The following is a 22,297-nucleotide window of genomic DNA, read 5'->3' as shown; positions in this document are numbered from 1 at the left end:
ATTTCGCCAAATCATTTTGATGTGTGATCTTAAAAAGTCCATATACAGAACAGATCACTGTGGCAGAGGTGTTTGCTGTGCATCATTTTAGGTTAATATATGTGTGTTTAATTGCAGGGTATTTCAGTCAGATCTCCACTTTAGCAGACGTTCAGGAGAACGTAATGAGGTATCTACATGTCATGAGCCGCCCGAAGGTCATTGACCACGAGCATGACACAGTGTGGACAGAAGCTTACGTGGACAGTGCTGTAAGTATGTTAGAGAGCTTCATTTCTGAGGCAGTAATAGGACTTCCTCTGATTGTCTAAGTTATTAGTCCTCATTACCAGTTCATTCATTACTCATTATGGTTTTTTTTTACATGAGTGAGGCTGCATGTTTGTAGGTATAGTACAGCAACATGCTTTCGACAGAGTTTGGACAAAATAACAGGAAACCTTAATGTACAACACAGTACAGTACACTGTAAGCATTGTAATCCTGCATTACATCATATTGCATTCATGTTATTTTTTCTAACCCCGCACCATACAGTAAGTGTGCACATGTGTGCATCTGCTGTCTCGTCATTATTCTTCATGCTGCTGGGATGATTCCTCATTATGAGCATCATTAGTCTGCATGGATCTTCCCCCCACGCTGTACATCTGCGTCCACCAAGTCGATGCACAATGTGAAGACCTTAACTCAGAGGATGATTCAATCTTTATGTGTTTCTTCTTTCATTTCAGCTTTCTCAGGCTTATAAGGTAAATATCTATGTGTAATCTGATCTTTATGCTCTCAGTTAGCATCGTATTCATACTAAAACATCATTTATTTGTTGTCTCGTTGTACAAGAACTGACCAGATGCTCTAGGAAGTAGTTATGTACTGGGCTCAGGAAGGAGTTCATGTGCAGATTTCCACTGAGACTAAATGTGAATCATATTGTATAAAACACAAGTGATTTGCGCTCTTAAAGGGATAGTTTGCCTTTTTTGAAGTAGGGTTGTGTGAGATATTTATCCATAGTAAGGGTATTGCCTGCAGTTGATGGCACACCCCCAGTATCAGTTCAAGTGTACGCTATATATTTAGAATATTTTCACAGCTTTATGTTGCCACCAGACAGCTTTTTGCACCAGAAGACTGTTATATAAGCCAACTGCTATCTCTTTTGACAAGAACAGTCATTTTTCCTTGCAGAACACAGTTTTTTCAGAGCAGTTTTTTTTTTCCAGTGAGAGGCGTCTTTTTTCTAGCTGTTTTGTTTTTGAGTAGAAAAGTGTGATGCAGACAGCAGAGAGAGGGAGAGAACACTCGTGGACTGACTGCAGAGTAATATTCTCAACATGATGAAACTCTTCATAAGTTAGTCTAACATTTGATCATATGATCAGTTATAGTTGACTAATGTGTATGAACTTGCCACAGTAGGAACAGTAGTTAGGCTACAAGATCAGAAATGAACCACAATTTAAGTGTGTGCGTCCCTGTGCACATTATAGGTGCACTCCAGTACTTGAATAAATAGCACTACACTTTTGCTAAATCAGTTTATTTTGTTTGTGTTACTTTGGTGTTTGTGTTTGGACAGTTACAGTCACACTATAACACAAACCAATAAACTCATCAAGGCAATTGTGGACCAGCAACTCTCATGTTCTGTGCTGTCCATTGTGCTGTGGAGAGAGCAATATTTGACTTCTCTACAGAGGTTGCATGTCAGAAAAGTATGTCTGATGGTTCGGTATAGCTGTGAAAATATTTTAAACATAGTGTACAAATAACTGCCATTATTTTTTTTTTATGTGGCTAAAATATATTTGCTGCTGACCCTGTCCACAGCAGTAAATTGCTTAGTTTCCTACACTGGTACTGATTCTACAAACTGGGGACATGTCGGCTGTCATACGTGCTTCATTCAACACCACTTCAGAAAAATCTGAACTATCCCTTTAAATAGCTATTCATTATCCCTGCTTTTCAACACTGTGCTTTAGTATTTCCTTGAAAGTCTAAAGTGAGAAGAGGCTCTTCTCTCTGAGGGGCAGCAGCAGTGGGGGAGCATTTATTGTACTTCTTTCCTGTATGCACACACACACACACACACACACACACACACACACACACACACACACACACACACACACACACACACACACACACACACACACACAGAAGGCTTGGGAGATTGTCCTCTGGAGTGTGTGCTCTTGTATCTGAGCCTCAGACACACCATTCATCATTCTGTGGATCATTGCATTTTATCTCCTAAAGCCCATAATAAAACTGACATTGGAGGAGAGACCAAGAAAAAGAGGGAGAGAAAAGGGAGAGAGGGTGGTGGAGGAGGTGGTGAGGCGTCCGTGGGTTTACCTGCGTGTGTGTGTGTGTGTAGACTGAAGCAGTCCAGTTTCCACTTCCATTGTGTGTTGTGATGAATTTAAGGACCAACCATTCTTCATTTTGTCAAGCTCGCTAGTACACACTGCAGTTCACAGCTCGTTCGCCTCATACACATGCACATACATAAATGGACATCAACCACACACACACACACACACACACACACAGCTGTGTCGAATCATGAGGTGAGGGAATAGCAGACCTACTTTAACAGTGCTCATGTGCTTAATTATGTCAGCCTTCATCTTACCAAGCTGACCTCGTCTCCTCCTCTGAGGCCGTCACACTCACACGGTTCAGTTTGACAAGAGAGAGGCTGTGACCTTATGTGATTCTGCAGGAATTCATTTGTAATTGTTGTTACATTTAAATAGTGATTCTGTGTTTAGATCTAGTTATTCTTATTATGTGTTCTTTACTTTAATTTATAGCCACCTTTGGCTTAGTAAGTGTCAAGTCCTGAAGCTGTTATTTTCCACTCAATAAGTCACGCTTCTCTCTTTCTATCTGGAAATTTTAATTGAATCTCCTGTCAGTTAAGCTGTCTGCTCACTAGTAACTGTACTGAAGCTGCAGATTAGCACTGATTAACATATCCATGGCTGCTCTTTTAACATTTACAAATGATTTTGCTGAGTAGTTTAGTGGTTCTGTTTAGGAAAACATAGACTGATTAACACAATAACTACAATCATTTTAGCATTTTTGTTGAATTAGCTGCAGTAGCAGTGGAAGGACAAAACTCTGGAGTTTCTATTTGTCTAAATGTTAAAGACATATGAAGTATAATATACAGTCTGTGTAACTGTGTTGGCTATTGTTCACAATTTATGAGATGCAGCAATTAAGAAATTCTGAGTAAACCTAAAGCCACACAATATATTTTAAATGTTTTCTATTTTGTGTAGTTTTTGCTTGTGACTGATGTTTACAGTATTACTGAGAACATACTGATGCTCCTCTTAAAAAGATGATTCAGCTAAAATAGCATCGTTCAATTGTTAGAAATGCCTTGTTTTTTCAGATGAATGAGAAAGCCGGCCCGAGCCTGATGACTACAGTTGCCATGCCCGTCTTCAGCACAAAGAATGAAACTGTGAGTGACAGAGCTGGAAAGTAACTAAGTACATTTGCTCAAGTAAAGTTTTGCTCTAGTACAGTTTTGATGTGAGTATTTCCATTTTTTTTGCTACTTTCTACTCCACTGCATAGCTATAGTTATTTGTTAATCTTCAGATAAATAATCTACATTAATGGTTGTAGGATTCAACATATTGTTAAAGATAAGATGAATGGCTCACAGTCTTTTTGGCTTGAGACCTCCGTGTCTAGTTGGGGCTCCTTGTCATGTTTCATTTGTCTATGACTTCCAAACTTCTCAGATGGTTTTATGGAATTTAAATTACTGTTCAAAAGAGGTAAAATTATTAAGTATTTCACAGAAAACACAGATTAGACATTACAAAGTGCAGAAAAAGTTTTTGCAAAAAGAGTTTTCTTTTTTAGTACAAAAACCTGTAAATTTGTGTTGCAGAATTTTCCTTTATTTTCACCTCGTATCTTGTATCTTGTATCTTGTGACCCTGTGGAGGAGCTCTGGGAAACTCTGGACTAAACTACCTACTTTAATATGAAATGGATAAAACTAGCTACCCCTTGATCAGCTACTACAGTAAAATGCTACACATTGATCAATCAGTATTAACAATCTAATCATGTCATATAATAACTAGCACAGACTTCCAGCAGCCTGTAGTAAAGCATATCTGCAAGCACTACCACTCCATATGCATCCTTTGGATGTATTTACAAAACTATTAAGGATCCTGCAGCGTATTTTAAGACAAAGCACTGCTGACTCAACTAAAGACTGAATCTCAGGCCAGAAATTTTTCCATAATAATGCTGACAGAAAAACAACCGAACTAAATAACAAATCTAATTGAAAATATCAGTGACAGGGGACTTTTAATGTAATGCATCCTTTCACTTTTGATACTTAAAGTATATTTACCTGATAATATTTTTGTACTTTTGCTTGAGTATGAATTTGAACACAGGACTTTTACTTGTACTGAAATATTTTGGAGGCAGATCTGAGTCCTTATCCCACCACCGCTGAGGGACTGAATATTCATGTCGTTTTCATCTAAAGTTGTGTATGTGTGTTTTGAATCTCTTCATGCAGAAAAACCAGGGTATTCTGTTGGGAGTCGTAGGAACAGACATCCCTCTGCAGGAGCTGATGAAGCTCATCCCCAAACATATGGTACAATCAGCTGTTCTTCTGCTTTTCTTTGAATAAATTAATTTATGGACTTTCATTTTTTTAAAATCACTTCCTCATGTATCTCATTTTGTTTATCTAGTTAGGAATCCATGGGTACGCGTTTGCTATCACAAACAACGGCTACATCCTGACGCACCCGGACCTCAGACCTTTGGTAACCCAGTTTACTTTTAATCTCATAGCGTTCCCTGACTTTACCCTGTTTTTTCTTTTTTGTTTTGTCCATGCAATTGTATGCATAACGGAAATGATGAACTGAACGCCTCCATTAACGAGTGCACACAGAGGCAAATGTGTTATCTGGTTAGGAGGCTACATGGGCTCGTATAGTCTGTAATCCCCACCTTTTCCTTTGATGTATGCATGCAGGGATAAAGGCCACTCATAGGGCTGGCTGGCCTGAGATTTCCCAGAGGTAACTTAACACTCACTGGCAGAGACCACAGCCGCTCGCCCTGGGAACGCTGGTTCCTCAGGAGCTATGGCTGTGCTAGTGGATCTGTGTGTGCCAGTGTTAGTGCTATTCCTCTCTGTGCAACTGTGTGTGTGTGTGTTGGTCTGTGTTGGTTTTCTGTGAGTGTTTCTTTGTGGCTAAAATTGTGCTGTGGTTGTAGTCACTGACTTTCTTGTTTCGTGTGGACCACATGACATAGAGTAGCAAAGTTTGACATGTACACTTTAATGCATCGTTGTTGACTTGTCTGAGCGTGGATATCCTATCAATCATATTAATTATTTTTAATTTACCTGACAGTGTTAATTTCACAGATGATTTGTTAAATAATTACACAGCAAAACTTCCAAAACAAGGCTTGATAAATAAGAGCATACAGCAAGTCTTCATTTAACACTGAAACACAAAAGACAGATTACAGAAGAGCTTTTTTGTGTAGATTTATATCTTTATCATGTTCATCAATTTGAAAATTATGCGTCACATGCAGATTTCACAGTTGGGTCAGGCTAGATTAGCAGACATGTTTAAGGCGTGGTTAAACATGTAGTCAAAATAAAATGTCATTACACAAAAGGGATCATTAAATGGTGTATATTGTCTTCCTGTGTGCAGTATCAAGATGGTCAGAAGAGGAGGAAGCCCAACTACAGCAGCGTGGACCTCTCTGAGGTGGAGTGGGAAGACAAAGATGATATTGTACGTGTTAAACCCCTAAAAAAACAATATTTAATGTATAGTATCTTAAGTGCAAATGCATTGTGTGTTATATGAAACACTATATGTACTTTGCAACTGACGCATTGCCTGAATTTCACATTATTACAGGATTACATGTTCATTACTTTGACCAGTAAATTTTGTAGAATTTTTCAAACTTGATCAAACCGTGTTTTAACTTTAAACTACCCAGCAAACAATGTAACATTAACTTCATAGCTTCCTATAGCAAATAATGTAACATTTTGTTAGCTTTAACTAACTAGCAAACAATGTAAAATTTTGTTAAGGAATACAGAGCAGCTGAAAGTTAATGGTTTTCACCCTGTTTTACAGCTACTAGGCCCCAAAAGCACTTGAATTATTCATTTTTATTTCATTTTATTTGGGTACGTTTGAATCTAATAACAAATATTATTATTAGAAATAAACTTTGATTAAATAAATTATTGTTGGTTCAGACTGGTCTAACAATTATCAAGGTGTGACTCTGTATCCCGGTAAAATGGCGGCCATACACAGTCTGCTGGATCAATGACCCAGCATTGACTCCTCTGCTCTATGTGCCTCTTTTTGTGCTTTATCTTTTAGCTACGCAACGCTATGGTGAACAGGAGGACAGGGACTTTCTCTATGGAGGTGAAGAAGACAGTGGATAGAGGGGTGAGGCTGCAGATAAAGATGTTTAGTGTCTCACTATCAGATCAGGGCTGCTCTCTCTCTCTTGTCTCCAGACTGAGGGAGCAAATCTCATCTGCACTTCATTTTCTTCTCTTTTAGAGACGTGTCCTGAAGATGCACAATGACTATTACTACACTGACATCAAAGGAACACCATTCAGGTGGAGGAAGGAGTTTTATTGCATTCCTAAAACAACTTTCTGTCGGTTTATGTCTCGGTTACAGTTAAGTGTGGGCTCACTGGTTGATTCTCTTATTTGTTTGTGTCCAGCGTTGGAGTGGCTCTCTCCAGAGGTCACGGAAAGTACTTCTTCAGAGGAAATGTGTCAGTTGAAGCCGGTATGTCACTCCAACTCTGTCATTTACTCTATTAACAAAAGCCGGAATAACGTGAGATGCATGTCACTCTGACCTGCTTGTTTGGGAGGACTTATTGTATCAGTCTTCCCAGGCTGACATTGCTGAAGCGTTACTGACTTGTGTTTTTCAGGGCTCCGTGATCTGGAACAGCCAGATGTCGCCCTGGCAGATGAATGGTAACGCTGGGGTTATGGGAATGGGCATTCATGCGTTATATAGGTTATCCCTCTGTGTTCATTGGGGATGTTGAGGCCTGTGATGTAACAGTGTGGCTCTGTTTGGACCACAGGACTTACTGCAACACAGAGGAGCAGCACGAACACCGTCACCTGACCCAGATTCAAGCCATCAAGCTCTACATGACAGGCCGCAGACCGCACCTCAAATGTAAGAGAAATTCTAAAGAAACAGATGTTGGGATGTTACGGGTCAAAATGAATGTATTTCTTAAAGTGGTCTGCAACATTGTGCAGGTGACAGAGAGCTGATCCAGGAGGTGTTGTTTGACGCTGTGGTCACTGCTCCACTGGAGGCCTACTGGACAGGACTGGCCCTCAACAAGTCAGAGTAAGAACATTTTGCCCTCCCCACTATCAAAAAATCAGTTTGGTGTGTTTACCTCGGTGTTGTATGTGTGTTTATGATGACACAGTTCAAACCTCTGATTTAGATTACAATAGTTTTCTTACGTAATTTAAAGTTTGTTGTATAATTATTACACCTTTGTAATAAAAACACATAAGAAACAATTTAGCCATTGAGACACATAGAGGCCAACTAGTCTTCTAGTGTGCAGGGCAGTATTTACACAAAGGCACCCCAGAGGGCACTTTTTCACATTGTGTTGGGCAATAGGTCATCCTAGAGGGCACTTTGTCATGTTTTATCTACCATAGGGGCATCCAAGGGGGTCTCAAGAGGGCAATCAGTGTCCACCAGTGGCAAGAGATGTGGGGATGACAAAATCCACAGGCCTCCTCATTCTGTACAAAAATGCATTTCACAGTTCAGGAGACGTTAATATGTGACTTCATCCGTGACCCGAATCAAAAGTTTATCTTCCAAAATTGCATTTTTTTTTGGTATGAATTTCCCTCTTTGTACTTTACACCGTTGTGCTTTTCTTGCTGTGCTCTGGTGTAGGGAGGATTTTTTTTTTTACTTTAAAGATCATAACTTTGGAATATATAAACTTTATTTGTTAATTCAATTTGTTAATTGAACTCCTGAAGCCATACACGAAATGTAAGTGCTATTTTAAGACAAATTTTATAAATATGAACCAATCCCTTAACAGTCTATATCCTATTATTATGTCCTGATGTACAGGTTGTATAAAATCCTATTTAAAATGCATGTCTGATGCCATATAAGGTTTTGCAGCTAATGATTATGATCATTTTGATTACTCTATCAATTATTATGTTGTTATTAAAGACATAACATGCAACATTTTCCCAAAGAAATTATGCATACGCTCAAATAAATAAAATATCTTTAAATAATCACTTATGACCCATTAGAAGTGGGTATCTGTAGAGATCAAATCCTCTGCCTCCTTATGCTGTAATAATTTTGCTGTGCTTGGGACATTTAACCAACCCAAAATGTCAGTATTTGATGTCCTGAAATCCTCCTGGTGCATTTGCAAACATCTCAGACAAATCATACTGGTTCTACTAAAACTTGATCATTCAGTCCATAAAATATCAAACATCATGACGGTGCCAAAGACCCAAGTCTACAAAACCATGAAAACCCCAAATATGAAATGAATAAATAGAAAATCAAGCAGGTTTGAGAAGATGCAACATCACACAGTCTCACTCCAAATGAGTGCTATTTAAGCTGCGTCAAGAACTTAGCTCTTCACATCCAGTTAAATGAGCAGTTACATGAGCAATGGCCACACCGTGTGAATACATTCATGAATTTCCTACATTATACTTTTAAAAGAAAAACCTAAATTATGTATAGCTGACAAGATGTACAGATGTCTTCATGCGGCACTGTTCTGCATTACGCCAACAGGAACTCAGACAAAGGAGTAGAGATCGCCTTCCTGGGCACACGCACTGGCCTGTCGAGAACCAACCTGTTTGTACCCGCCGATCAGCTCTCCAATCAGTGAGTGCCGCTGCTCAACATTTTTCTAATCAGTACTTACAGCTCAAGGCGCGGCCATGATCGTGCTTGATGAATCTGATCCTGTGCTCATCGCCTCAGCTTCATTCTGTGTACTTCCTCAGAGATTTCCTGACAGCCGAGGACAAGGAGGGTGTGTTTAATGCTGATCACTTCCCTCTGTGGTACAAGAGAGCGGCAGAGCAGGTCCCCGGCACATTTGTCTACTCCATCCCCTTCAGCACAGGTATGCACAACACAGCCACAGGAACTACACAGGGTTCTTCGGCTTGTTCCCTGGCAGGCCTTTTCCACCAACATGGATCTGGTCCCGTTCAAGTTCAAGCACCCAGTTTTAAACCATTCCAAACATTTCCACCAGAAATAAACTGGTTGGGAACCTTAAAAGTTGGTTCCTTGTGGGACCCAACAAGTACAAGTTTTCCTTTAGAACCAACCAGTTTGTTGATGACATCATTGATTACAAGGATCTTAAACAGAACCAGCTTATTAGGCAGTAAGAAACAATAGGGGGGAACCCTTTATTGTTCCTGGAAGAACCATTTTTTAAAGGTTCCACCTGGAGGCCTTTCACGGGGCTCTATAGAAAACTCTGTGGTGTAATGGTTCCACCCAGAACTCTCTCTGGGGGTTCTGTCCTTAACTGTTTGTACCTTTTAAGGGTGCTAACAAGAACCGACCCAGGAGTTCGAGATGAGACCAGAAACTGCTCAGTTAAGCACAGCAGGAATGTTTGGAAATGTAGCCTGTCCAGATACATGTATATTAAAAAATGCCATTTGAAAGACTTTGAATATTTGAGGGTGAGGAACTTTTAACATTCATGCCTTTAACAATTCTTGAAGAAATCTTTCTTCCAAAATCATTTCTTAATGGTACCCTTAGTCTTAGAAAGAACCTTTGGCGACCCCTGTCTTTAAAAAAAAAAACGGTTCTTCAGAAGCAAATGATTCTGGGTAGAACCTCATCCCTTCAGGAAGAACCATCTTGGAACCCATATTTCTAAGAGCGTACAAAATAAAATTTCCCTGAGCTCACACAAAACTACACTAGTCAATTGCTGCTAAATTATCTGCATCGTACATTACACAAGTTACTCTCAATGTACTTTCAATTATCGAGTGCAGTGTTATATAAGGAACTGTTTGAAAATCCATCTGGTTGCTTTAGTCGTTCAGCATTTTAACATCTTAATCAGTCTTTTTCTATGTCCCTCTTTCTGTTATGGATTGTGGCTTTTACTGGTTTCCACTGATAGGATGTACAGCTCAGCTCACCTCCCTCACGGCTTTTCTGCAGTTAATGTGGCCCACGTTCAGTCTGCCGGCCAGAGGAGGAGAATACAGCGTCACTCTCCAGGACATTTACCACCTTTCCTCTGTTAATGATGACTGCATACACTCAGGCTGTGCCATCATAACTGGAGATGTCTAATCATAGCACCCATTTCAGAATTATTAGAGTCATCTGGTTGTAGAAAAAAGCTCTGACTGGACTCCATTACTGTAAAGTAATGAACTGGCACTGCAGTTTTCTTGTGGGGCTGCTGGGTAAAGAGCACCATCTAGTGAGCAGAAAGTGTAACCTGAACATTTCTGCTCCGTCTCTTCAGCTTTAGAAAATAAGAGTGTGGTTTTAGCCAGCACAGCAATTCAGCTCCTCGATGACAGAAAGTCTCCAATTGTTGCAGGTAAACAACCTTTTGTATCATTATTATCTTCATATTAACACCTGTTTTTAGATATGGTGCAGTGTCTTATGTTCTTGGTCTTGTGCTCAGCTGTAGGGATCCAGATGAAGCTCGAGTTCTTTCAGAGGAAGTTCTGGACCGCCTGCAGACAGGTAACTACACAAAAAAAAAAAAAAAAAAGCTGCAACATGTTTTATGATAAAATTAGCTTCCTGATGTGAAACTGAACTAGATGTGTTTTGTGCTCAGTGTACAGCTCTAGATGGAAAATGTAGCATTAGCTGTGATAATGAGGTAAGAACAGTCATAGTCTGCATTTAGATTTTTTTTTACCCCAGGTTTTTTTTTTGTCAAAATAATAATCTCTTTATTCACCCGTCTCGCAGGACATTAATTGCTATCTCATTGACAACAATGGCTTCATTCTTGTCACAGAGGAGCAATCTCAGGTACTGTGTGTATGTTTGTGTATACATGTTTATTTACCTATGAACAAAATATTCATAAACACATAAACACATGCCCCTTATTTACTATTAATGCTTCAATTATCCATCATTTTTTTCTCACAAATCTTGAACATATGTCGAGCAGCACTGGGCCATTCTTCCAAAAGGGAAAGTTGAAAAATCTTGATGGGAGTAGGACAAAACATAGAGGAGCTCTATATTAAGTATTATATAAAAGTCTACTTCTATATACAGTAAATGTTTCAATCTGATAATATAAGTGCTTGCATTGTAGCGTGCAGTACCTTGTAAAATGTAAATTGTGTGACTTTTCAGACAAACATCATAAAAGATTGTTTCTTACCTTAACATCAGCCCTAAAAAAAACTTTTAGGGCACTTTTACAAAGTATGATATGATTTTTGTGGAGAATCTGTGGGGTTTTTTTTTTTAAGTTTTCAAAAGTTTTAAATATCTGTCCAGTGGTGGAATGTAACTAAGCACATTTTCTCCAGTCCTGCACAAATGTACTAATTCAAGGTAGATGAGTAGAGAAATGATGCAACATTATGTTTCTACTCCACTACATCTCAGAGGGAAAGTTTGTACTTTTTATTTCAGTACATTCGTCTGACAGGTTACTTACTTTCTGTGGTACTTTAATTTTTTTCTGATAACCTGAAGAATTAAGTGTTATTTGATGGTTTAAAAAACTTCCCAACCTCTTGGATTAAATGGAAGATGCATTGTCACAAAGCTGAAAACAGAGCTGTTTTCTGAACTCATGAAAAGTTGACTTTTTAGAGATACATAGTTCTCACAGGACAGCAATACTGCAAACGTTTGATGATCTTATGGAATATAAAGGTCTTCACTGTCACATGTACAATCATGCAGACCACAATATAGAGTGAGAACTATTCTCTGCATTTAACCTTCCATCCTAGGATTCGGAGCAATGGGCAGCTACTGTGCTGCGTCCGGAGACCAACTCTAGTTCTAAGCTAGGACCTTGATCAGGGATACTGACTGGATAATTGAACTAGTATATATGTTTTTGATGGTGGGGGAAACCAGAGCACCCAAACAAAACCCACATAAGTATGGAGAACAAAATCAAACTCCTGGCCGGTGCTGCCCAAACCAAAAAATTAGCTCAACCTGAAACATGTACAGCAACAAAATTCAACATACAAATTAATGCAGCAGTAATTAATTAATCCAAGAACATCATATATAATAGTAGTACACTGACATACTTGTAGTTGAGCATTTTCACTGTGTGATATTTTTACTTTTATTTACAGTAAGTTAAGGATCTGACTTCTTCCTTCGCCACTGTCTGTCTGCTCATGTCAAGGAGCTCTAGCTTGCATCTGCTTTTTCTCTGTTGATGTAATTTGTCTGTGAAAATTTTAAACTTAAACAACTTATTTAGTAATAAGCCACTTTTTGTTCCTGTGTGCTTTGACATAACTTCTCTCTCAGACAGGGCTCTTCTTTGGAGAGGTGGAGGGTGCTGTTATGAACAAACTTCTCCAAATGGGGTCGTTCAAAAGGTCAAGACACAGTATAACCTTAATAATTTTAAAAGCTTGTTCTTATACATGTCATATTTAATGGTTATTACAACCTCTGTTGCCGCATTTGTGTTACAGGATCACGCTCTATGACTATCAGGCCCTTTGCAAAGAGTACGCTGGGAGCAGCGACAGTGCACGCACTTTATCAGACGTAAGTGTCAGAACATCCGCTGGTAGATTTAAAGATAGAGACATTATACATAAGCAATAATTTTATCCTCTGTGGTAGACAACTGTACGTTAACATTTGTCTGACCACAGTTAAAATCATCAGCATAGATACCTCATAGATACCTCGCAGATACCTCGTAGATACCTCGTAAATACCTCTCTCAGGGTTTGTGGTTAACACTGTTTGCACTGTTTGGTGGAACATCAGCATACTGCAGAACAGAAACAGAACAACCTGAAACATTATTTTTACTTTGACTTTTGACTCAGTCTAACATTATATGATTTTCTTTCTCTTTCAGCCCTTCTCTGTTGTTAAGTGGCTCCTGACTGAACTTGTCATGTAAGAATAACCAAAACAAATGTAAAAAGTTTATAATATGCACCCAGAGATGACATGATATGATAAACATCATGTGATAGCTCTTTATAAGAGTTATAATCAGATTATAACTGATGTTGTTTCTAAGATCAAAAACAAGTTTTAAATTGAAGGATGGAGACAAAAGTGGATATTCATCACCTTTTGATGATTTGTTTTTTTTAAATATTTTTGGTTTCTTCAGTTTAATAACTCAACTACATATTACATCCTATCAAGTAGCTACTAATAATAGTAACTCAGCATGTCTGCCAGTAACAAGATACATTTACTAATGGTTAGTTAATACTCTTTATTTTTGGTTAATGGGCTTAAATGTTAATAAATGTCTTCCTAAACTATTTTATACTCTTTTCTGAAGACATTATTAATAATTAACTAATGCTTATCCTTGGGGTAACTCAAAATAATTAATATTTTCTCATAATTGTCATTGAAGACATTTGTTTTAATATGATTTTTATGTTTTCGTCTTTAGTTTTCTGCTAGAGTTCAACCTGTACAGCTGGTGGAATGTCGATCTTTCAGTTAAAGGTAACTGTAGTTGATGATAAATATTTTCATGTATGTTTGTGTGTGAGAGTATAAGAGTGAGAGCTGGAAAACTTTGTATATCTCTGGTTTTGTCAACTTGTGCAGTTCAGTTAAACTTGTTTTGTTTCACATTCAGCTCAGAGACCTCGGGGTAAAACCATGATGGTGCCATGTGATACAGAATACCCAGCCTTTGTCTCTGAACGCACCATCAAAGAAACAACAGGCAACATCGACTGTGAGGGTTGTGTTAGGTACTTCAAAATACTTAATTATCCTCTTTGCTAACAGATGCTATCTATATTAAAGATTTCCAGTCTGTTACTTTTCATATATCAACATTTTAATTCCAGTATCTGTCTTTGTTTGGGCTGCAGATCGTTTGTCATACAGCAGATTCCCAGCAGCAACCTCTTCATGGTTGTTGTGGACAATAAGTGCGACTGCAGCAGTGCTCCTCCAGTGACCATGAATCCCATTGAGATCATGTATATCCTTTCTAGATGAAACACACAACACATTTTTCTCAAAGAAGTTTTTTCAGTTCATGATTAGTTAGTTCATAATTCTTGAGTGAGTGAGCTACTGACTCTGACAATGATTTTATTTCTTCTTTAGAGATGATTTTTTTAAGATGCACCACTGAAGTTTCACTTCAGGCTAAATGAATTGTGTGAAAGTTGGTTAAGCTATAAACTTATAAACATGTCCCGATCACTTTTTTACATCCTTGACACCTTTGAACACAACGAGTCACTAAAATGTGACAGACTGAAGTTTCAGAAGGACAGAAAGAAGCCTGACTCATGTCATCCTTTCCACCCTGAGGTATGAAAATGTGTGTTTATCTGCATACAAGTGTTTATCTACATCTGTGGTTATACAGTATATTTTTTGACCAGGTGCAGTGACTAACAGGTTTGTCCACTGGTTATCTGGTAATCTCATGGTGACGGCAAAAGTCCAAGAAACAGTCCAACACAAAAAAAACGCAACTTTCACACTTTGGGTTTTGTATGAATTAAACAAACAAGATAAAGCATGTTAGTGATTTAAAGGTGCTAATAAGAGAATGTTTTTAATTAGTTAGTCTGTAGTTATGGCCACCAATGCAGAAATATTGCTTTAACAAAAGAAAAAAAAAAAAGAAAGAAACTAAAGGGGAAAAATCAAACTGGTCAAATAGTCAGATATAATTGGAAGTCGTGTTCCACCCTATGTTTTAATTATAAATACTGATTCAATAATTAATGTCATCAGATCTCAGAGAAGACTTCTGCTTTTAGGCCTGACCTAAAAAATTATTAGTATTAAAGTGAAGGCCCCTCCATAAACTGATGAATGGATCCTATTATCATTAGACAACATCTCTTTGGGACTCTACAGCTCGAACTATTGGATCTCTAGTTATTTATTTATGTATTTATTTTTTCAATTATTTATTTATTCTTTTTTGTTAAAATGATCCATGTGTATGTCCATGTAGAAACTATGGATTTGCTGTCACACTTTCATCTCCAGCATTGAAAAATAAACTAAACAAAAATATAATAATAATAATAATAATAATAATAATAATAATAATAATAATAATAATAATATCATACTCTGTACAGCTCCTCATGTATCACAAATTTCTGTGTCTTCTGCAGGAAAATGCCATGGAGTGTGGTTCAGCAACACGCCTCTCCAGTGCTCTAACAGCAGCTCTGCTCCCTCTGATAGCAGCGACCATCAGCAGGTGACCACTAGCAGCAAAGCTGGACATCAGTAAGGACTAAATCAACAAGAAGATGCTTATAAACATATAGAGAACATGGCCAATCAGAAATGAATTTGCTCATACCTCTGCAACAGGCAGCGCTCTAAGAAAAAATCTTTATCTGTAGCACTGACACTCACATCCATTAATGCAGAAAACATGAAATGATGTGGTGCAGAAAAACAAAAATTAGAATAATGGGAGTGCTTGATGGCTTTGCTCAGAGCATTGCAAATCTGACAGTTTGTCATATTGTCCTGAATGTGTGCTGAAGTTAAATAAGAGAAAGCAATGCAGTCTGTCAACAGTAAATACGAATGCCTGCAGAGGGAGAACAGGTATTTCTTGTCCAAATATAAAACAGGTTCTTTGTGCAAAGGATGATAGTAAGACATCAAACATGTTTCTTTCATTGTTGTGTGAAAAAAATGAAGGCTAATGTAAAAGTCTGCAGAATGTAACATGCACTTTGTCATATGTGGAAATATTGCAGAGCGGTCTATATTTTTTGGCAAGAAATTGCTAAAAAAGAATTGACAGTGCCATCATAGTTTTTCTTCTTTAAATAGTTTAAATTTATTTTGTAACTAAATTCTTTTTGATGTCAGTAATAATATGAATCATGTAAAAAAAAAATCTGAGAGACAACAGAACATTTGAAGTTGCTTTATTCTGCCAGTTTCTCCTTGTTTTAAAGCAGAAGCCATTTCAGACGAGCTAAAGATGCATGATGAAGAAGATGACAGAATGTTACAGTGATATAATGTCATTATTTGTCAAAGTGACCACATACTCTTAACCTCATGTTTAAGAAAGCTGATGAATAAACACAAAGAAGTATTTTTCTTCCTCCATTTACCCCTGGTGTTATTTTTCAGTTTCTTTTTTTCCCCATATTTTCTCAGTGTGTGTATTTCTGGAAGCCTACTATACTTATGGGATCCGACCAGCTTTGTAGGGCCAAAATGCTCAACCTCACAAGTTTAAAGGGCTGTTTGAGGGCAAGAGTTAGACACTTGAGATGGATCGGGTTAGTGTAAAGGATGAGGGAATACATTATGTCAGTTGCAGGCCCCCACCAATATAGTTTAGGTCTGTGTGTGTGTGTGTTTGTGTGTCAATGTGATCGTGCTCATTGGAGCAGTTTGTGACATGGAACAGTTGAAGAGGCATTAAACTGAAAAAATAAAAGATATAATCATATATGTTTTATATAGAATATAAAATTTATATGAGCAACCCAAAGTGTGCTATTATTGGAGGACTGTGATATATGAACAACATTATACAGAAAACAATCAAAAACAGAACAAAAATTAACTAACAGGAGAAAAGTGAACCTTTACATTTTCAATCTTGATCTATAAAAGTTCATTTGCAACAACATTGCAACTTAAAAACTGGATCTGGCTGTAAAACTGTAGATTATACCAGGCAACGTTAACACAAAGTTTACATTTGCTCTTGTTGTTGTCCGCTTTCACTAACAAATCACTGTATGATACTGTAATCACTGTACAAAATTAAAAAAAACGGTTTGCGTTTCAGTGTGGCTGCACGGTGCAGTACGCCACACTGTTCTGGACTGATGCAGGTTGTGGCTCATCAGAGATGGTGGAGTAGAAGTGGTATGTGTCACACTGGGAAAAGAAAAAGAAGACCAACAGTAGCATCTTAGCATCTATTAAAATATATAATGGTAAAAATATGTTGTATTCACAATCAAAGGTGACATTCCTCACACTTTCCCATGAATAGTGGGGTATTTCATGGGAACTTTTTGCAATAAACTCAATTGAGTGGCATTTTTGATGGCATGTGACTTTGTAGTTTGAATTACTTTTTTAAAGTAGCTTTAGTTAACAAAAATTAATTTTAACACTTACATTCTCCTTTTGAGGGTCCTGCCTTTCCACCTCCTTAGAACCTGCTCATGAAAAAACACACTGTAAGATGATAGTTTACTTTGAAGTGTAGTGCTTTATGGCAGTGGTTCCCAACCTTTTTTCCTTGGAGCCTCCCCTACTTGTATCCAATGAAAGCTGAACACCCCCGGCCCACAAACCAAAACTGAAAAAAAAAAGTGATTAAAACTAAAAGTCTTCAGTAGAGGTGATAGAATTAAAAAACCTGATGATCTAATGTGCTCACATAAAGTTTATCTAAAACAAAATAAAGCAGCCATATAAGACTGTAGCACACAATCAAAAGAGGTTATCTTTTTTTCTCTGTGCAGTGTTGGTCTCACACGCGTGGTTTTACTTTCGGGTTGAAATGCAGATCTTGTGTGTTTGTTCTGTGCAAACTGTTGATTTCCACAATAGTTATTTTAGCAGTTATAACCTGTGTGAACTCTGTTCATAGCTCAACTGTGGAGACTGAATGAAGAGTAATGAAAAAGTTCAGTCAGTAATTTGCAGTAGCTGTTTGCCATAATCAGTTTCAGTCATGTTTCATCATCAGAAGCTCTTTCACTGGCTGTGTGGCTATTAGCCATTATAACCTGACACTTTCCACTCATGTTCTGCTAATACACATGTGTTATAGCTCCTTTCACCAGCTTCTTCCCCATATGTTTTTGGTATTCGGTTTAACACACATATAATGCTGTTGGACTCTTTAAAAACTTTCTCAAAGAGAAAAGCCTTTTTTCTAAATCTAAGTGTATTTGGTATAAATGGCTAATTCCTTGTATCTGGCTAAAGTAGTAGCCCTTTTTTTAAGGTGCATATATCCTTTGAGTAGTTGCTTAACCCTCTTAAACTGAATAAATCTCGAGATGCAGTGTTTTTTAAAAATGCGACCTCTGGAGCAGGGACACTCAACTCGCTTTGCTCTGCGGTCACTTTTGCAAAATCACACATGGCCAGGGTCCAGTTAGTAAAGAAACATTATAATAACATCAGTTATCAGATAAAATGAATCAAGATTAAAAGGCTCATAACTCATCTTTAATTGAAATTCTGTATTTTCAAATTAACTGATTAATTAACTTAACACATAAACTAAATCAACTTGGTGCAAGGATTGACAGATAAATCAGGCATTTTACTGCATAGTAACTGCAACTGTACTTTAGTTGTAAAAGCTTCAGTAACATTTTAAAGAGTTAATACAACAATAAACATTGCTAGATCCTATTACAACCAGGGACAGAATGAATAGCATATTTAAGCTCTTTTAGTATGAAATGCACATTTATGTGATCAATTGTCCTCACTTTTGTGTAACTTTGTTCCTGCTCAGCTAACACTTGTCTGATTCTACTGCACAGCCACAGTTTATTCTGTCATATACAACTGATATATCTGTGCCTCTTTCCTGTGAAAAACACTGTGAATAAATGCATCTTCATTGTAAATTAGTATTATTATTGCATTTCCATTGTAAATTACAAAAGGGCCAGATTTAGTCCATGTGCCACAAAGTCAGTATCACTGTTCTAGAGCCTTAATGCATTTAATAATCAGAGACAAACTGTTGGGAGGGTTTTAGATCATGAAATTCTATACTACATTATTAAACAGTATGTGTGAATTTATAAACCACATCCCCATTAGGCATTCTAAAAATATCTTCTGATTTCATTAGACAAATAAATTGACATCGTTCTCACCAGTGCTTCTTTTATTCCAGAGGATTGCTGAAATCAGCAGGATGACGCCCACAGTTACTCCAAAACCAGCCACAAGTGCTACAAGCTTCAATATCCATGTTTCTGCATTACAGAACAACAGCAACAACAGCCATAAATAAGCAATCGTAAAGTCATTAACAACTATCAGTTTGCTTCTCACAGAATTAACAAAAGCAGAGAGACATCTACTGTGTATAATAACAGGTTTCCATCCACCAATAAACCACCAGTAAACACCAAGTGAGCACCAAAAACAAAGAAGGCTTTTCAAGTAGCAGATATGTGATTTCCCTTTAGTTTACAGTGCCATTCTGTTGTAATGTGTCACCTGTAATACAGTCTAATAAACACAATTTGTCACTGCATCTACAAATGTAAGTTAAAACTCTACCATGCAAAGAGAAAGCCATATGTCAACATCATCCAGAAATGCTGCCAACTTCTCAGGGCCTGACCTCCACATCTGAGATGGTTTGACACAAAGTGTGCTATGGCCTGACAAGTCCACATTTCAGATTGTTTTCAGAAATCATGGACATTGTGTTCTTCTGGCTAAAGAGGAAAAGGACCATCCAGATTGAACTTCAGAAGCCACCATCCATGATGGCACTGGGGCGTGTTAGTACCCATGGCATCATGGCTAACTGTCACATCTGTGACGGCCCAATTAATGCTGAAAGGTACGTACAGATTTTGGAGCAACATATGCTGCCATCCAGACGATGTCTTGTTCAGACACGTCCCTGTTTATTTCAACAAGACGATGTCAAAACACATCCTGCACGCGTTACAACAGTGTGGCTTTGTGGTAAAAGAGTTCAGGTACTAGACTGACCTGCGAACAGTCCAGACCTGTCTCACATTGAAAATGTGATGTGCATTATGAAGCACAAAATGCAACAACAGAGACCCCGGGCTGTAGAGCACATGAAGCTGTATTTCAAACAAGAATGAGAAAGAATTTCACTTGTGTATATGTACCATAAACAATAAAGTTTATCAGTTAAATATCTTGTCTTTGTTCAATTGGATATAGGCAGAAAAGTATATATCATTGCATTACATTTTTATTTTCTTTTTACAGTGTCCCACACTTGAACCTAATAAGTGCACAACCACAATTGTTTTTGAAGCATCCACAGCAATGTTGACATTTTGATGCAATGAGTAGACTCTTTTGTCGACATTACCTTTTATTTCATCACCAGATTCTAGATTCATAAGAGTCATGCTAGTAACTGTTTCTTGAAGACACAAACATACACATACACACATATCAAAGTCCACCTCCAGTCATGTTTTAAATGATATCAATTGTTCTGCAAGAAGTAATAAATTGTGTCTGATATGTTTTTGCACAATAAGTTCAAATACCTGTTAAAATGGCTTACATATAGCTCTACACCTGCTTTCATTCAGTATTCAGGGATTCATTAATATATAGTCCCCACCATCTCCACACCCCCCACACACCCTCATCTCTACCTTTATGTAACTGGACCTGGATTCTCCTCTGTTTTGTTAGCCAATCACAATAACTATACAGCCTACAAATAATAAACAAACAAGTTTATTTTATTTGAAAAATGTAGGCTTTCATCTGCACATCAGTCAAGTCTCACTTCACCTAAACAGCTGCATGTCCATTACACACTATCAGAGTAACCAACCAGCAACCATCACCTTGGTATGTACTTTGACATCTAGATTAATCACTTTTAAAACAAATTTAACGTTTCATTATACGTGTGAATGTATTGTACATATTAACATTTCCTCCCTTGTAAAACTGAATAATTACATCACCTGATGCTGGTTTTACTTGTGATAGGGAAGCAGAGGCAGTACTTGGCCTACCAACATGGCGAATCAAGTATTTTTCAAACAACATTGATACACATGATTTGTGATTAACTAACGTCTTAAATGTCAAGTTAATAACTGACACACTTTGTTTTTATTCACCTGTTATGTTGTTACCTGATGTTACTTTTACAGGAGTGAAAGCAGCAGACCTGCTAACAGTCGGACCTGAGGGAAAAAAAGACAAAGACCTCTTCAAATTTTTGAAACAATTGATACTGAAGTGTTTTGTAATAATTTTCTGGACTGATATTCCTTTATATATGTAAAATGTCCTACCTGTGGTCATACTAAATGTTGACATTGTCTGGGTCCTGCTTGACTCTGTCTTCTTAATACCTACAGTGAGAGAAGAAATATGTGGAATGATAAAATTCCTAAATGTATGGGACAGCCATGGGTATTTGTACTTTGGACACATTTTTAATACAGAGCATGGACTATAATACGCTTGTATAAATATATAGTGAACATAGTTATAAACCATTTTGATTCTGATGCCACAATTCAACTTTTCAAACACACAGAATTAAAAACAGATTGATGGTGCAGTTGTCCTGTAATTTAAGTCTAATTTACACAGTCAAAGTACAAATTACATTTTGTGTCATGATTAACAGATCCAGGCAGAGAGCAAATAAAGAGAACATGGTCACAATTAAAGTGGTCAAAACTCCTCTGTGACTTTTGACCTAAAAAAAAAGATTATTGTAAAGTCATTAAACATAATGTGCTAGTCTGCCATCAGATGTACTGTCTGTGTGAATCTACAGAGGTCCCACCACCAAAACACCGTACACATCATGTTTGACTATTAAACAACTCAGATAATAATTTATTTCATCTGTGTCCTGCAAGTTCAAAGTAAAATATTTTAATAATGTGTAATTAAATCTATTATGCTTTGAATAACAAACATTTTGGAGTCGAAAAACAATCAAACTAAAAAAAATCATATATGAATTACCTTTGTCAGCAGTTGGCATTTTAATGGAAGTTGAGGTTGTTAATTCAGGCTTTACTTCTTCATTTTCTCCTTCAAAAAACAACAATTACACATGAAATATTACATGATGCCATTTTTCTGTCACAACACACATCAATATCCAATATCAGTCAGTCACTCACTGTGTATGGTGATAGAGGATGTGTCACTGTCTGGAGATCGAGACTTTAACTCTC

General features: G+C 37.4%; 1 protein-coding gene and 1 long non-coding RNA gene across 4 annotated transcripts in view; one reads left to right on the top strand and one right to left on the bottom strand.

The window, feature by feature from the left end:
• The window catches only part of LOC146331716 (voltage-dependent calcium channel subunit alpha-2/delta-3-like), a 47,601-nt gene extending 31,128 nt beyond the window's left edge, over positions 1–16,473 (top strand). The window contains exons 14-39 of one of the 2 annotated variants that reach the window (XM_084734716.1): positions 118–251; positions 735–752; positions 3,419–3,490; positions 4,583–4,663; positions 4,764–4,838; positions 5,754–5,837; positions 6,450–6,521; positions 6,639–6,700; positions 6,811–6,878; positions 7,030–7,075; positions 7,189–7,286; positions 7,373–7,466; positions 8,931–9,026; positions 9,149–9,270; positions 10,657–10,734; positions 10,825–10,886; positions 10,984–11,028; positions 11,121–11,183; positions 12,672–12,742; positions 12,842–12,917; positions 13,240–13,280; positions 13,798–13,853; positions 13,990–14,107; positions 14,231–14,344; positions 14,600–14,681; positions 15,506–16,473. In XM_084734716.1, the coding sequence (XP_084590842.1) occupies positions 118–251; positions 735–752; positions 3,419–3,490; positions 4,583–4,663; positions 4,764–4,838; positions 5,754–5,837; positions 6,450–6,521; positions 6,639–6,700; positions 6,811–6,878; positions 7,030–7,075; positions 7,189–7,286; positions 7,373–7,466; positions 8,931–9,026; positions 9,149–9,270; positions 10,657–10,734; positions 10,825–10,886; positions 10,984–11,028; positions 11,121–11,183; positions 12,672–12,742; positions 12,842–12,917; positions 13,240–13,280; positions 13,798–13,853; positions 13,990–14,107; positions 14,231–14,344; positions 14,600–14,681; positions 15,506–15,598 (2,021 nt within the window). In that variant the 3' untranslated portion in view covers positions 15,599–16,473. Of the gene's footprint in view, positions 1–117; positions 252–734; positions 753–3,418; positions 3,491–4,582; positions 4,664–4,763; positions 4,839–5,753; positions 5,838–6,449; positions 6,522–6,638; positions 6,701–6,810; positions 6,879–7,029; positions 7,076–7,188; positions 7,287–7,372; positions 7,467–8,930; positions 9,027–9,148; positions 9,271–10,656; positions 10,735–10,824; positions 10,887–10,983; positions 11,029–11,120; positions 11,184–12,671; positions 12,743–12,841; positions 12,918–13,239; positions 13,281–13,797; positions 13,854–13,989; positions 14,108–14,230; positions 14,345–14,599; positions 14,682–15,505 lie in introns of those variants that run through there. The other variant, XR_014771788.1, reaches the window with a different exon arrangement.
• Positions 16,474–16,721: 248 nt separating this feature from the next.
• Positions 16,722–19,508, bottom strand: LOC146331715 (uncharacterized). Of its 2 annotated transcripts, XR_014771781.1 has the most exons (4): positions 19,232–19,508; positions 17,617–17,685; positions 17,502–17,542; positions 16,722–17,255 (listed from the first exon to the last, which is right to left on the bottom strand). It is a non-coding gene; the product is annotated as an uncharacterized LOC146331715 (long non-coding RNA). The 2 variants fall into 2 exon arrangements; XR_014771780.1 differs by having other exon boundaries at positions 17,502–17,685.
• Positions 19,509–22,297: the final 2,789 nt, after the last annotated feature.

The sequence above is a fragment of the Lutjanus erythropterus genome, chromosome 2 (genome assembly GCF_056507025.1).
Source record: "Lutjanus erythropterus isolate fLutEry1 chromosome 2, fLutEry1.hap2, whole genome shotgun sequence".
NCBI lineage: Eukaryota > Metazoa > Chordata > Actinopteri > Lutjaniformes > Lutjanidae > Lutjanus > Lutjanus erythropterus.
The sequence above is the reverse complement of the archived record's forward strand: the minus strand, read 5'-3'. Positions and strand labels throughout refer to the sequence as shown.